This window comes from Thunnus thynnus, chromosome 15, assembly GCF_963924715.1.
Source record: "Thunnus thynnus chromosome 15, fThuThy2.1, whole genome shotgun sequence".
Taxonomy (NCBI): domain Eukaryota; kingdom Metazoa; phylum Chordata; class Actinopteri; order Scombriformes; family Scombridae; genus Thunnus; species Thunnus thynnus.
In genome coordinates, this window is record NC_089531.1 from 3,055,181 (window position 1) to 3,071,319 (window position 16,139).

Below are 16,139 nucleotides of genomic sequence, written 5' to 3' on the forward strand. Positions count from 1 at the left end.
CAAATAGAGAGTGGATCTTGTTAATTAAAGGTTTGTACTGTATGCAAAGAGAACAAAAATTAGTATTTCACTACATTAACTGTGAGATCTGTATGTAGATAGAGTTTAACTAGTTTGTTAAATGATGTGGAACAGGGCCAAGTATGTGTACTTTGGTGGCCCTGATGCTTCAAAACAGACACGAGACGGTGAGAAAACTCACATTGTCAGTTTGCCCGGTTAAGATTTAAAAAGATTTGTATCTGAGCTGCAGAGTGAAAACAAAAGATCAGTAATCTAACAGTCACAGACACCGAACATGCGTTCATGACTCACAGCAGCAGCAGCCTCCTCTCACACTGAGCCACTGTAGCCGCAGCCATTCAAAATATTTGACCTAGTCGAGCAAAAGCTCAGCGCTTAAGACAGGCAACACATCGGAACAAAGAAAGGCCAGTAGATAACTGGTGTCCCAGTGCAGGAAGTTCAAACAACCTCCCATTAAAGTCAGTTTCTGGTTAACTTTGTATTTCAGGCTGATTTTTTGGAGGTGTTTTGATTGTCTTTGCACTGTAGACTTCCCATTCACTTTAATCATCAATCACATGCCTGATCTGTTCGTTGTCATCCTGCTCTTTTATTTTGAAATCTTGCTTTCAAGGTTTCTAGAAAGAGTTTAGATACTACTACACACATGCAGAAGATAAAAACACAGAAGAGTCCTGTGCATATTTACACCCAATATCAGAATCGATCACTGCGGCCTAATTTGCGTTTTTGGTTCCTCCTCCTCCGAGGTCAGAGGTCAGCGTCAGATACAGGACGGGATTCACCGTCTTGCTAAAAAGGCACTTCAGCACAGAATTTATTTATATCTATGGAGGATGAAACCTGGAACAATTAAGTCCACTGAATAAGGACCTAAATCCAGTCGCTAACACTTCAAACTTAATTTAGAATCACAAGGAGAGACTTATTAGCTTAAGGCCACATTCAAACAAATACTACAGAGGGCTACAGCTAAAAAACTCCTGAGTCATTGGCCAATCATATACAGTATGTGAAGGTGCACGCACACACAGGTAGGATTACTACCTTCCAGGGTATTAAAATCCTGCCTCAAAGGATTATAAACTGCTGTGTAGTGTCTTGGAGTCAACTTGCACTTCCTGGTTCATATTTGAGCTTGTCACTGGTTCCTGTAGTAACACGTCCACACCTACACAGTCAGTCTGCTGGATTGTTTTCCCTTTAGGAGTGATAAAACCAGAAAGAGGAGAAGAAATTACACCTAGTTTAAAGTTCTTAACTGGTTGGTTGCCCCTCAGTTCTCGTAATTTTAAATTTCTTTTACTTGCATTTGCAGGTCTTGCACCAACCTGTTTGTCTGACATACATTATTTGTAATGTCCAGACTCCTCAGGTCTGATATGAGTCCTCTAGTTGTTCCAAAGTGCGGGACAAAAACTTGTGGTGAGGCAGCTTTTAATATTTATACTCTTATACTTATTTTATCTAATCATTTTGTCATCTTGTATTCATGTTTTAAAATGTTTTACTCCCTTTTATCCATTTTAATTGTTAGTCTTTTATCTATTTTACTCCTTTTTTCAAAATCCATCCTATTGGTTTTATTATTATATTGTGTGCATTAATCTCAAATTGTTTTACAGTTTAAATCAGTTCTGTCTAATTATCAGCTTGCCAGTCATCTGTAACTGCAGAACTGCACCGATGAAATGTGCCAAAAAAAGTGAAGTTTGACTGATATATGATATCCAGGCAACTATTTTTCAGGAGTAATGAGTTTTAACAGTAATGACTAGGAAATACTTTCAGGCAGTTTACTTAACAAGGCTAATCTTTGTGTTATTGATGCGCAAACCTTTGAGGAGTTTAAATTCACACAAACCATTTAAATGCCAAACCTTATAATTAAAAAATACCTTCAAGCTCAGGAAACCATAGCATGCAGCATAAACTTGAGTCCACATGTGGTCGAATTCATACCGCAGCTGGTAGGAAAAACAACTGACCAGCTGTCACTTACCAGCACTCTGTTCTCCACCTTGTCACCTTTGACCTCCAGCTGGACTTTGCGCCTCAGGGTCAGTTTCACCCTCCGACCCACCGCTTCCCGCACGCTCTCTGCAACAGACAACAAGGTTATAAGACACCTGACAATTACCACCACAAAAGTCGGGGGGGAGTTAAATTAAAACTCATTACACGACAGGTACTGAAGTTTCAGATGGGAAATTTCATCGCCTGAAGCCTCCTTTTGGTCCTGTTTAACATGCCGCTAACTGCAGCAGAAATAGAACCGGTCGTCACGCCTCTAATGCTAAAACCGAGGGGTTAATTAAAGTGGTAATTATGTGGTGCTCCTTCAAATGTTTACCATGTTTACTGTGGCTATCAGTCCACATAAACAAGCCATTATGGCAGTATTCACAGTGTCATGAGTGGAATTCTTCTGGTTGCTTGTTTTCAACTTACAACAAATCTCATGCCTCTGTGCTGTAGACCTCTGTTGTTGCCCAAAAACTATTAAAAATACGTCAGTGAGTCACACCGCTGCTCTGGGTGTTATGTTCCTTCATCATGAAGAGTTTGGTCTCATTAGTTTGTTCAGAAATGACTCCAAAGACTAATAACAGCATCATGTTTTCAGTCTCTGGAGAGTAGTTCTATGTAAGACAGACGACACTGAGCATGTGCAGGAATGTTCTGTTTACAGAGCTTCATTAGCTTGTTGTGTTACATATCACAACCTCTGGATATACACTGTATATTTCTCTAAGAACTTCACTACAAAGTCAAGAGGTTGTGATAAGTGCAGCGGTGTTGCTCACTGATGTGTTTTCAGCTGTTTCTGGAACAACAACGGAGGAATAAGATATATCAGGCTTTGATAAACACACAATACTTGTTAATAGATCAGTTCATTGTTGGTTTGGATCCAAACATGTGATTTGATTTCCTGATCCTCAGCATGGTGTTAAAACTAAACAGAAAACATCAAACCAAACACTATTTGTGAAAGAACATGAACAAAGAGCTGAGAGGAAATTTGGGCATTTGGATAAAATCCAAAAGGAAGGGTTTTATTTTATCCATTAACTGATGATCATGAAAACATTTTATTTATCAACTCAGCTTTTAGAGATTTGGAAACTGCTGAATCCAGCAAGCAGCAATAGCAGAAATAGTCTCAAATGTGTCTTTGAATTCCCTGGAAATCCTTGTAGCTGCTGTATCTCTCCTAAATCTCTCCGACAGATGTGGTGAACAAACTGTTATCATGACCGACGGCTATAATGGACAAATATAAGAGAAGAAGACCCAGGTTAACAAATAAAAAAAATCCCTGTAACATGTAAAAATGTCATCCGTACTCTGGTTGTTGTTGTTGCTGAACAATGATGGACACAGCAGCCAATTTACCTGCTTTTCTTCTCATTTTATTTCAGTGTTTTCAGTCAGTAAAACATTTTTTCTGTTCCTCAAATGCTGGATGTTAATCACTTATTTGAATCTTAATAAATACCCTGTAAAACACTCACATATAGGCCTGCAGCTACTGATTATTTTCTCGATAAATTAATTAGTTGTTTTGTTTGAAAAGTGTCAGAAAACTGTGGAAAATGCCTTTTATATGTCCTGGAGCCCAAGGTGATATCTTCAAATGTCTTCAAATGTCTTGTTTTGACAATCCAACAATCCAAAATCCAAAGATATTCAGTTTACTATCATGTATGACACAGAAAAGCTTCAAGTCTTAACATATGAGAAGCTACAAGCAGCAAATATTTGGCATTTTTGAATTTAAAACAAAAAAAAAAAGCGATTATTTGATTGAAACAGTTGCCGATTCATTTTCTGTTGCAGCTGTACTCATGTATGTAGAATCACATCTATAAAGGAACAATGTTTATTGAATTAACTTTAATCTTTTTTTCAGACCTCCATGATGGAGCCAGCTGTAGCTGCTCAGCGCTTTGTGCCAAAAACTGTAAAGCCTCTATATTCTGCAATGTAAATGTAGTGTGAAAAGTATAGTCTTCTGTCTATAGAGTGTTTTACATTTGACAATCCAGTGTATTGTGAGGATCAAGCAAAAACATGAAACACTATGGATTTCTGCCCAGACAGACTTGGATCCTCCTCTTCCTCTGTTAATTTGGCTCTGTTTTAATGCTGGGCAAGAGGTCTAGTGAACCTCTGCTGTTTTTTTAGCAGTGGTGGGAAAAATCCAGGGACAGATGGAGGAAGAGGGGGGGGAGGGTGAAGAAGTAAGAGTTAGAAAGATTAAGTAACAAGAAAGTGAGCACAAGAGGGAAAAGGAGGGGGGGGACAAGAACAAGACAGAAAACAAGAAGGCATGGCAATAAAGAAGGAGGTGTCTTGATGACATCATGTCGTCCTCCTCCTCCCTCTCCGCGCCCAGACACATGATGAGGTCATGAGGAGGATCAAAACATTACGGCACGAAGCAGCAGCGTGGAGGCTGATTAGAAACACATGGACTTCTCCCTCCGTCCAACACACAGTCACATCAAAACAAAGACTTTCCCTGCTGACTAATTACTTTAATGTAACAATCTGCAACCTTTAAAAGCTAAATTACTGTCAGCACCTCTCTTCTATCCGACAGCAATGATCCAGCTTAAAACAAATTCATGAAAACTGGTCTATCTGCTGCTCTAAACACTGAATGAATTATTGAAATCTGTGATGTTTTAATGGCTGCAACAGTCGAAACAAATGGGATTATGATCACAACTTACAGTTCAATTTAAAACTTCACTAAAATATCAGACAAACGTGATTAATCTCAAGTAACTGTTTCTTCTTTTTGGTGCTCTGCTCTGTTAACATTAACAGTAGCTGACAGTTTCCACTTATAGTTAACAGGTGATGTGTAGTTTCAACCTCATGTGACCTTGAGCATAGTAAAATGATGCCTTAAACATGCATTCTCTCTAATGACCAGCGGGGGGCGACTCCACTGATTGTAGAAAGAAGTCCGATTGTATGGAAGACTATGAGAAAATGACTTCTCACTTGATTTATTACCTCAGTGAACAGTTTCCTCATGAGTTTCAAGTCTTCTTCAATACAGCATGATGTCCATTCAGTAAATTATGGTCCCATTTAGAATAAAATACTGTAGATGACAAACCAGCGTATGCTTCAGGGTGTGGCTACGTTATGATTGACAAGTCACTACCATGGCGTCAATGTTGTTTATGTAATGTAACCATGGTGTAACCACAGATTCACTGAGTATAGGCGTAGCTGCAGCTATTTTAGTGTGTTTTCAGCTCATGAAAGTTAATTGTAACATTTTGGTCGCCTAAAAAATTAGCATTATCACAGTTAACCCTCCTGTTGTCCTCGGGTCAAATTTGACACGTTCTCAAATGTTTTTATATCAGAAATATGGATTTCTTTCATCAAATTGCCTGAAAATCAAATGGCTGGTTCCATACCACACACTTTGCAAGTAAAAGTAATGATCACTACTTTCATTGAATTTTGGGTATTTTATTAAAATTTATAGCATTTTGTCCTCCCGAGTCAAAATTGACCCGGAAGGACAAAAGTTGCATGGTTGACGGGAAGACAACAGGAGGGTTAATTATAGACTGTAAATGCACTGTGCTAACTGGTGCTAACCAAGCTAGAAGCTAGCATTAGGGTCAGCTCCACCCTCTCGTCTACATATGGTAGCTTCTGGCTCCAAAAATCAAAGATGACATGGGTCAAATCTCCAAACTCAAGGCTTCAAAACGGCAGTCCATAAACCAATGGGTGACATCACGGCAACTACATTCATATTTTTTAAAGTCTATGGCAGTGACAGATTTTGAACTAGGAAAAAACGGGCTTTAGTACTGAATCATCAAATTCAGATTGGTGCATTCCTAAAAGAGGCAACAGAAATGATGACTTAGGTGCCTTCGCACAGTGTGATTTTGGGCTGTCTGAGACGAAAGTTGACAATCATGAGAGAAATGTGGTGAAATCTTTGGTCTTCAATCCAAAATGTTGGCCCAAGAACTCAGTGTAAGACTCATCCACCATGAAAGACAGCCACATCTACCAACCAATCAGAATACGACATGAAGTGACACAGAATACACTGAATAAACTTTAGAGAGAAAAACAAACTTGTTCTCCTTCATACGCCCATGACACACAAAAACCAAAATGATGGAAGTGAAATTAAAAATACATTAATGTGACTTTGCTGCATTTTCAAAACATCAGAGCTGCAGTCGGATGACGTGAACTAATTATGTGTCTCTGCTTTCATATCTACTTGTTTCTATTTACATCGTAGCGCCACACATTCATCTCACAATCTGACAGCTTCAGACTGATATCAAGTCATCTGACACACAGACTGTGACCAAGAATTTATTATAGATGACTCGCACAGTCTGACATGCTTGTTGTTGTCGAACAGTCTAAAGGCGCCTTTACTGTAGTTCTAGTAGTGCTGAAATGATCCGTAGCCAAACAACAGATGATTAATCAACAACAACTGGAATAATCTACTTAATGTTTAAGTTCCAGATTCTTAAATGTGCAAGCAAACAGATGTGCTCCAGGGACGCACCAACCTGATACAGCGGATTGTCATCAGCATAGATAATGACCTTAAGAAGCTGATCAGGTATCAGCCAAATGTGAACAATGTGAACAATCCACATTCAATACAGTTTCTTTATCAGTGTCACTGTTTCTTTATCAATGAATTTCAGCGATCAGTTACTTTCAATGAGTCACGGTGGTCTCGTGTTATCTTACATTACAAAAACATGACAACGAGTTCCACACAGTGAGGTTTACAGATTTTAAATGCGGGATTAAGAGATCACAGCTGTCTGACTGGTTCTCGGTATCGGCAGATACCCTGAGTTCAGGTACTGGAACAGAAAAAGTTGTATCAGTGAATCCTTAATTTGCTGCTTTTCTCTATTTTTACATCATTATACTGTTAATTGAATATGTTTGGTTGGTGGATTGTTGTAGTCTTGAGACTGGGGCTGCAACTAATGATTATTTTCTTTATTGATTAATGTTCAAACTCTGAAGAACGCCCTTTACACTTTACTAGAGCCCCAAGGTGACGTCATCAAGTGGCTTATTTTGTCCGACCAAAACTCAAAGAGATTCAATTAACTGTCATGTAAGACGAGAAAAAGCTGCAAATTCTCCAATTTGAGAACCTAAAACCATCAAATATTTGGCATTTTTGCTAAAAAAAATTGCTTAAATAATCAATCAGTTATCAAAATAGTCGCAGATTAATTTTATCTGTCGATCGACAATGGTCCTAAATGTGATGTTGAACTATCGATAAATTGAAAAAATAATGCAGTTCTAGTCTGAGGGGTGAATGAGTTAACTTAGAAAGCAAAATAAACTATATCTCTGCTTAATTTTGAAAATCACAACCAAGGCAACTGACTGATGTTATTTTTGTGTTTACACTGGTATTATCATGTGAGTGTGTCTGGCCTGTACTTTAACATTTTTCTGCTGCCAAAGATTCAATCCAAAGACAAACCCCCCCCCTCTTCCTAACCATCCCCACTTTACACTCAGCTTTCCTGCACGTCAACAACAACCTTATTAACCTCTTCTTCTAGCTTTAAAACGCTGCTGATGAGCAGCGTCAGGTCAGTCCGTCCTATTAAAAACAACAGCAGGGCTGCCAACAAAAAGCCCCATTCATCAGTCCGTCCAGTGACATACAGTGTGAGATGGGGCTGCAGACACCGTAACAGAGAGCACGGGGTTGTTGTGAGTCAGCCTCACCACCCTATACTGGCTTTGCTGTTGATTTCTTGTGACAGTCTATAAAAATAATCTGTTCTTAAAGTCCTCTTATCATCTGACACAGCAGTTAAATGGTCAGATTTGTAAAACTGGGGGTATTGGCTAAAAGAATTAGATAGCAACAGCTTCAATCCATAAATATCTGCCTCCAAAAGTCAATTTAGGTCAAACTCCAGAGTGCTTTAACTTAACAGCTCAGTGTTTTGTTTTTTTTAAACAACCCCGCCAATGTTTAATTTATTGGCTACTTTTCCCAACAGAACTGCAGTGATTTATTGTTTTTGTTTTTCTTTTTGACACTCAGTCATCCAGGCAGTCTGTGCTGATAATATCTCACAATCCAAAGGAATTTCACAGGACACACCCCTTTCCCAAAGCTTTCTCTCTCCCCCATTTCAGATAAGGAAGTGGCAGAGGAGAAACTCTCAGGTAGCCAGTCTAACCCTCAGGGCATGAAAATAACTCATGACTTTATATGCTGAAAAAAAACCCAAAAATTAAAAAACTGTGATAGTTGCACCATTAAATAGACACTAGTAAGTCACCAGAATGTTCCAACATTAGTGAAGATAACTGGTATACAGTTTATTTTGCTTGATAGTAGGTTAGTTTTCACCTTTTCTAGTATCAATTTAGCATTTCTACAGTTCTCCCATGATAAATACTCTTGTTTAATTGGTGAGTATATGCTTTATGACGCTTTCACCCCCCCCCCCCCCCAAAAAAAAAGTAACATTCCTATATTATTTCATGCTATATCCTTCATAGTATGTGTTTAAATGTCATTTGAAGCTCTTTTATGCATTGCTTAAGTAACTTTAAGTGTAGTTTTTGGTTAATTAATCTGGCTTTAAAGTATGTTTATGTCCTGTGAAACCTCTGTGACAGACATTAGTGGGTTTATAATAACTTTTTTATGTTGTTGTTTCTGCTGTGATTTAGCAGCTAATTACAACTACTCACCTGAGACATAATACAAAAGTTAAACTAACTTGTTAATTATCTCTGTCTGCCAACAACAGCAGCGCCGGTGGGAGTCAGGTAGCTGAAGTTACCGACGCAATCTCACCGCTAACCGTGACTAGTTAACGTTATCTTACCGAGCAGTTCTGTGGGAATGTCCGTTTTTTCCTCCGACATTTCTTCTGCCGATGTAAACACCGAAGACGGGGTCCGGTGGTAGCGGGTACACCCGAGAAGAGAAGCGGCTCCGTTTGGGAGTTTCAACCCGAAGGAAGCAACAAAATACGGTAAAAGGTGTTGTCCCGTTTTCTCCAGCTAACCTAACGTTGGTTACCTGTCGACACCCTGCTTACCTACAGTAACCGTTACTGTCTGCATGCCTGTATGAGAACGTTACACACACGCGCACACACTTACACGTTACTTCTGCATTATACTGGTTTGAAGTGACGGGAAGGGTTGATTAAAAAGTAGTTTCAATATGAGGCAGATTAAATCCAAAAGTGAGGACAGACAGTCGGTGTGTGTGTGTATGACAACAAGCACACACACTCCAGTGATCCCTCCTCTCCTGCAGTTGTCCAGGAAAAAACTTTTGCTGCTAAAAAAATGGTAAAGTGGCGACATCTGGTGGCCATTTAAGCCAGTAGCAGGTTTCTGTATTATGTCGCATTAACGGGGTGTCGGAATAATCGGAAAAATGAATCCCCAACCGGGAAAATTCACGTGAACGCACCCTCAAATCGGAACTAGAGCCCGACCGATACTGGATTTTTGGTGCCGATGCTTATACTAATATTAGAGAGTAAAAAAATTCTGATATTGATATATTGGCCGATGATTTCATATATACAGAATACATAAACACAGTTTTTTTGCAATGATCCCTCATCTGTGGTTATAAACCACTTGTGACAAAGATATGTAATGGAGGCATGATATTTTACAGTTTAACAATAAATTTTATTATACAACAGGTAGCTCTGACCAAGCAATCTGATTAGTCAACTAGACATTTAGAACGTGCTCAAATCACTGTTGTGCCAACAATGACGTTAGAGCACACCCTCTCTTGTAATATTGCTTAATTGTATAAAATGACATCAGTGCACTGAAACAGTTAACTTCACTTGGAATTTAATAATGATAAATAACTAGAATTTTTTTTAAACAAGGGAGAAAAAAACATATATACATTAAACTTGAATCAAGAAAAAGGATCAAATATACATAAAATGCTGCCCATACAACTTTTAAGAAAATATGTATATATGTGTATATCTCAGCACATATTGGACAATATATAAGCCAATACCGATATATCTATCAATATCAGCTGGTCAGCTGACCAATATATCAGTCAGGGGCTAGTCAGAACAACAACTCAGAAAGTTGGTGAAAATTTTGGTACACCACTTGCTGAAAGCTGACGTACGCAGAAACATGGCGGACGTAAGTAAATGTTTTGTTAATGGCAGGAAACTTTTTACTGATTAACGTATTGTATATCAAATATTTGCTCACATTAAATCTGTAATATGGTATTAGGTTGTAACATAAGTTGCTGTCCAGGTAGAGTGACGTAGATTAGTTAGAAAGGTTATTTATTCACATTAACCTTGATAACAAGTCAAGGAAAGCAATATTTTAGAAATTTTAGGGAATGTACTGGTGCAGCAACAAGTCAACATACAACACATCTTCTTTATAGTGTTCATGTTGTTTCCTCATTACAACTTAAAAGCTCATGAACACACCAAAGTCAGAAGAACGACTTCCCAACTCGGGAAATGGGACATTCCGAGGAGCACATGAATGCAGCATTACTCCCCTAATACAATAGTTCCCAACCTTTTTTGCTTGTCACATTGTTGCATTGTTTACCAGTTAAGTTGCCAATTGTTGTTTTGATTCAATGGTTATGTTTTTTTGTCCACAAAATGACAGAAAATAGTGAAATATATCCATTAAATTTCCCCACAGTCCAGGGTTACATCTTCAAATGCCTAGTTTACTCTGACTAACAGTCCAAAACCCAAAGATAATCAGTTTATCATCATGTTCCACAAAGAAAAGCAATAAATAATCACATTTGAGAAGCTGAAACCAGCTTATTTTTTTCACTTTTGCTTAAAAAATTACAAAAATGATTATTCAATTATCAAAATAGCTGCTGAGTAATTTGCTATTGATTGAGTAATCGATTAATTGACTAACCTTGCAGCTTCAGAAAGAGGATTTATTTTGTTTTATTTGAATACTTTTAGGGGCTTGAGGAAGTAAAACAGTAATCCACAAGAAATAAAGCAAAAATTAGAAGAAAGCTTGACAAAAAAATCACAATTTTGTGTGTCCAAAATATGTTTTTTTTTTTAGCGACCACTTTGATTAATCTAGCCACCTCATGTGGGGGTCCCGACCCAAAGGTTAGGAACCGCTGTCCTAATACATAGTACATCACTGGTAAGCAAATAGTGGCCCCCGAGCCAAATCCGGCCCTCCAGCAAAGATATTTGTCCCCTTGAAAATTTACTGTGTGAATTCTAACACTGATTTAATTCCTCAACTTTATCCTGTTGGAGCAAAACAGATCTGTTCTTTACAAAAACAAACAGGTGGTAGTCGAACAGGAATGGAGCGTTGATGCCATTTTTTACTGGCAACAACAACAGCACTGAAAGTAAGCTGTAACTCTTTTAGCCCTCAGTTACAACTGGAAAAAATAAACAAAGGATAGAGGCTTGTGTTCCCACTTTGCCAGTTAACAGCCCCATAATGAAAAATCCTGAAAAAGCAGGAAACCTACATTTACTCAAGTACTGTACTTACAAGTTATCAATACATAGTAAAATGTGTCAATGGTTGGGTGAGCACTCCTAAGCCCATGCAGTATTTATGTGAAATGATTTCTATAAATAATCTACTTGACTTTCACTAATATATCTTATTTTACAGCAGAGCTCAACACTTTTTATTTTATTTTTAAGCCATCATGCAAAAGACACAAAACAGAACATTATCAGGTATGTAAAGAACAGAGTTCAGCAACATTATAACAGATATTCAAACACACCAATCATGTTTTTGTGAAGGTTGTCTGCTAAAGTGTGACACTGGTCTACAAAGTCTTTTACAGACAAGACAATGCAGATTAACTCTTTAAGAAAATTAATTCATTCTCTGTCCGAGCTTTAGGAATCTCAACTCAACTTGCTGCTTTGACTCAAACAAATCCTTATATTTCATTCTTCCCTCAGTCCAATGGTTTATTTGAACTCACTTCCTGTCGTTCTCTTTCCTTGTTCTCTCCCTTTCAGCTTCTGATTTGTTTTGTGTTAATCAAGCTTTCCTTCCTGCCTTATTTTGTCTTCTTGCTGTTTTGCATTTCTTTCTCTCCTTGCCTTTTCCTGGCCAAATGGGTGTGGGAGTCATTTCTTTGTAAACGTGAACCACCATTAGAATTATAGGCTGATATGGATTTAATTTAAGCACAACAATCTGTTGTAATAGGCTAAATAAATAGACAAAATAGTTATATAGATGTGGATTTTTAAAATTATTAATAGTTAAAAATTTTGATATACATGATCTGACTTGAAGCAGCAGATTTATGGCACAATAACTTTAAAACCCTTAGCCAATGAAACTGCCTCGTTAAACTTTCAACCATTATTAAACCAAAATACATAATATTTCCCACAGTCCCACACCTTCAGAAAACATGGGACAGTGCAAAAAATACAGTTTCCAGGAATAATAAAGAAAATATCGTGCACCATGTCTGCTGTGGCTTGGACATTTATATATTTATATAAATCACTGATGTTTTTTAATGTCAGATTCATTCGCTGGTTCACTTTTCTTGACCACAGTCTGTGTTTGACTCCTATTGACGCCCAAAATAATGATGTCACAGCAATAGTAATGATTGTTCACTGACACGTTGTGTTGTTATAAGATTTCAGGATTTAAAAAAAAACTTGTCAAATACTAAAACAAGCTTAAATGTCCCACTGCAAACTAAAGATGATGTTAGGGTTAGTGCATTAAAATGAAGATGTAGTAATGGAAAGGCTGCCCTTTGTTATTATGGACCAAACCTGTGGAATAATCTGCCATAAATATCTGACTGACATGTAACTTCTACAATAACATTAGACTCATTAGATAGACATTTTTAATCCTGTGTTAAAGTAGTTTATTTCATATTGTCTTCACAAAGTTTAAAGCTCCTACATGGCGAATTGTTTAAGTAATTTTACCACTGAATACAATAAACCAGAATGCAAATAAAATATAAGAACAAACAACACAAATTATTTTGTTATTCTGACTTTTCATCTTGCGCCATCATCAGGTCTCAATTTCATTTTGTCCACTACTGTACGACTAAATACCTGCAAAACTAGGTGCTGTCCAATCAAAGTGAAGTTGGTCTTGGTCTGATTGAATCAGGTTCAGTGTGTGAATCTTATTCAGTCACTAGATGGAGTCAAGTAGCCATCAGTGAGTTTACATCTGCACACTTAACAGTAAGGAAACCAGCAGCTGCTTTAATGGACCTCGATTTAGTCCTGAATCAAAAATATTGTCTTACTCCATATTTTGCCCCATGCAACATTGTCCATCCATCACTGTTATGCAATTTTCACAACCGGGTATTCATTCACTTGTCAACTCACAACTATGCACCTTTCTAGAGGATAATAATGACCTTCAGCTGCAGGCTGTAGACCTGTTTGTAGTACAGTAACTGCAGTAACTGTACTTGTTATTGTTTATATATCTTACTGTTATATATTCTGTATTATATCACATGATATTGTGCTCTTTTATTCTACTGAAAATGTTTTTATTTTTGTACATACTCAGGGATTACAGATATAAATTAGCATTCTGGCTAACTCTGGCATATTTTCAGAAATGTAGTTAATATAAATTGTCCCTCTCAAATAAATTAATAAACTAAACTAAATTGGTTGAGTTCAGCCTCCATAAATATATAAAAATACATTTACTGTAATAATATTTCAGACTTTGCTTTTGGTGGCCCCCAGATCTTTCCTATCAATGTAAAAGAAGAAAAAAAAAAGAAAATATATGCATTTCACAAGTTTGATGATCCTTCTTTTAAACAGCTCAATTAAAAAGCTCACAATGGAAATCCAATAGATACAGTTCAGCATTTTAAGGATAAATTTGGCTTGATAGCAGATTATCCTATTCCTCACATTAACCAAAAAGATCAAATTGGATTCTTCTATTGGAACAGAGCTTAATTCTCCTTTCAAAATGGAAAAAAAGTATTCTACAATCTACTATACTGTCTACACGAGATGATAACTGTTCTTAAACTACTGGATGCAATTTAACACAATGCCATTAGTCAAGACTATTTGTGCCATAATTGCTCCTGCAGGGCAAGAAGAGCATGTCGATAAGAGCCTTCATGTTGGTCACTTTCTGACGTGATGAGATTTCGGAAAATGTGGTGTGAGAACAGAGTTGAGCACATCCAAAACATTTCAGAGTTTGTTTAACTGGTTGGACTAAATGTGAAATGTGTTTACTTGAAAGACTTTACTTTTTGAATAGTTTAATTATGTTGTTTTCAGTATTTTTAAAGTTCAAAGGAAGAGATCAAATATTTTACAGTGAAAAATCAATTCAAGTGGAACCATTCTTGAGTGGGTTGTTTTGGTTTTTCCACATATTGCAATTGTTGGTTAATAGTTCAGTTAGTCAGTTAATATTCAGTGTATACTTGTTCAAAAATGTGTGTAACAGCAAAACAAACTGTTGTTTTTCACCGTCTTCAGATGTTGCAGACTTGACTTGTCCATAAGATGGCAATATAGAGCTTTATAGAGATTTTGCAAATCTGGATTCTAGGAACATGCCAATCCCATATGACTGTTTCTTTTTTTTACATTTCTTAAAACAAACTGGCAGAATTAATTTAATCCCAGTTTGCAGAAAAAGATCATCTGAAAGTTTGAAGTCTGAAATAGACCTGGGTTCATAGGAGTTTAATGATGATGATCTGTCCAAGGTACTGAAACAAACTTTTCCCTCAGCTGACTTCTACAGCTGGGTGTTAAATATTAAAGGGATGGGGGTTTTTTGTTTTTTTTCACAGCATCATTTGCTATGCATTTATTTACATAACTTACATTTACAAAATTTCTCTTCATATCTGTTATCTGTATCTGAGACACAGTATGTTGAAATAGAGGGAAAGTTTGGCATCAGTTCAGAGAGTCTTTATGATTCATCCCTTCAGCACAGAATTTCATGTCAAACCATCCAGTCATTGTTGCGATAACAAAACAAAGTTGTGGACCAATGAGAGACTGGCGTCGCCACTGAACATAATCCACTTACTTGCAATTACATTTTCCTGAGGACATAACCAAAAAATCAAATTAGCAGTACACAGTATAAACATAATTCCTAGGAAACAGGGTTGACTTAAGTGCTTTGGTATTATGGGAGAAATTCAATATTAAAATGTCCCCTTCAATGTCTGTATATATCATAACAAAACTGTATGATGTGTACATTCCCAGTTAGTGGATGCATAATGCAGCCCAGTCTCTGTTTGCATCACTGGTTACTTATAAGAGGAAGGCCACTTATAATTTACTCTGAATTTACCCTGCTTGTTCCTGGAGACTGCCTGGAAAGTGGAAACTAATAGCTGTTAAGGAAACTGGCAACCACCTCCACTCAACTTCTTCTTCTTCCTCTAAACTTCTATGTACCAACGTACTACATTATACAAGTTCCCTATATTGTCAACCCCAAAGGTTAAAAAAAGGATGTGAACACCCTTGATGACTGAGTCTCTTGTCAGTTTTTTCGTTTGTCTGAATCTTGGATGAGGCAGTTGCATAAACTGCTGTTGTCTTTCACTTCATTGTTTTCAGACATTCCTTCTTGTAGCCACTTGATCGAACATGACATTGATGTACAGTACTGTGCAAAAGTTTTAGACGCTAAAAGTGAAGTGAGGATGTTCACCTGCACACGGTTTTTCAGGTACTTGGCAGGTCGGTTGTTCCTGCCTCTTGGAGAAGTTGCCATAGTTCTTCTGTGGATTTCGGCATCTCAGCTGCTTCTGTCTCTTCATGTTAATCCCAGACTGACTCCATGATGTTGAGATCAGGGCTCTGTGGGGGCCCAAACCATCTACTGCAGGACTCCTTGTTCTTCTTGGAGTTGAAGATAGTTCTTTATGAGTCTGGCTGTATGATCAGACGCCTCCCTGGGGGTGTTGCAAAATGGATAAGAATCTAAAGTACAGTAGGAGATGCTGAACACATTCGCCGACGTCTCTATGG

General features: G+C 37.5%; 2 protein-coding genes across 2 annotated transcripts in view; one reads left to right on the plus strand and one right to left on the minus strand.

Moving 5' to 3' along the window:
• The window catches only part of LOC137198196 (F-actin-uncapping protein LRRC16A), a 42,275-nt gene extending 32,908 nt beyond the window's left edge, over nucleotides 1-9,367 (minus strand). Inside the window, exons 1-2 of the mRNA XM_067611859.1 lie at nucleotides 8,934-9,367; nucleotides 2,030-2,127 (exon numbers count right to left, since the gene is read on the minus strand). Coding sequence (XP_067467960.1) covers nucleotides 2,030-2,127; nucleotides 8,934-8,973 — 138 coding nt within the window. The 5' untranslated portion in view covers nucleotides 8,974-9,367. The remainder of the gene's footprint in view (nucleotides 1-2,029; nucleotides 2,128-8,933) is intronic.
• The window catches only part of LOC137198197 (adhesive plaque matrix protein-like), a 122,652-nt gene that overhangs the window by 63,036 nt on the left and 43,477 nt on the right, over nucleotides 1-16,139 (plus strand). The window lies entirely within an intron of this gene.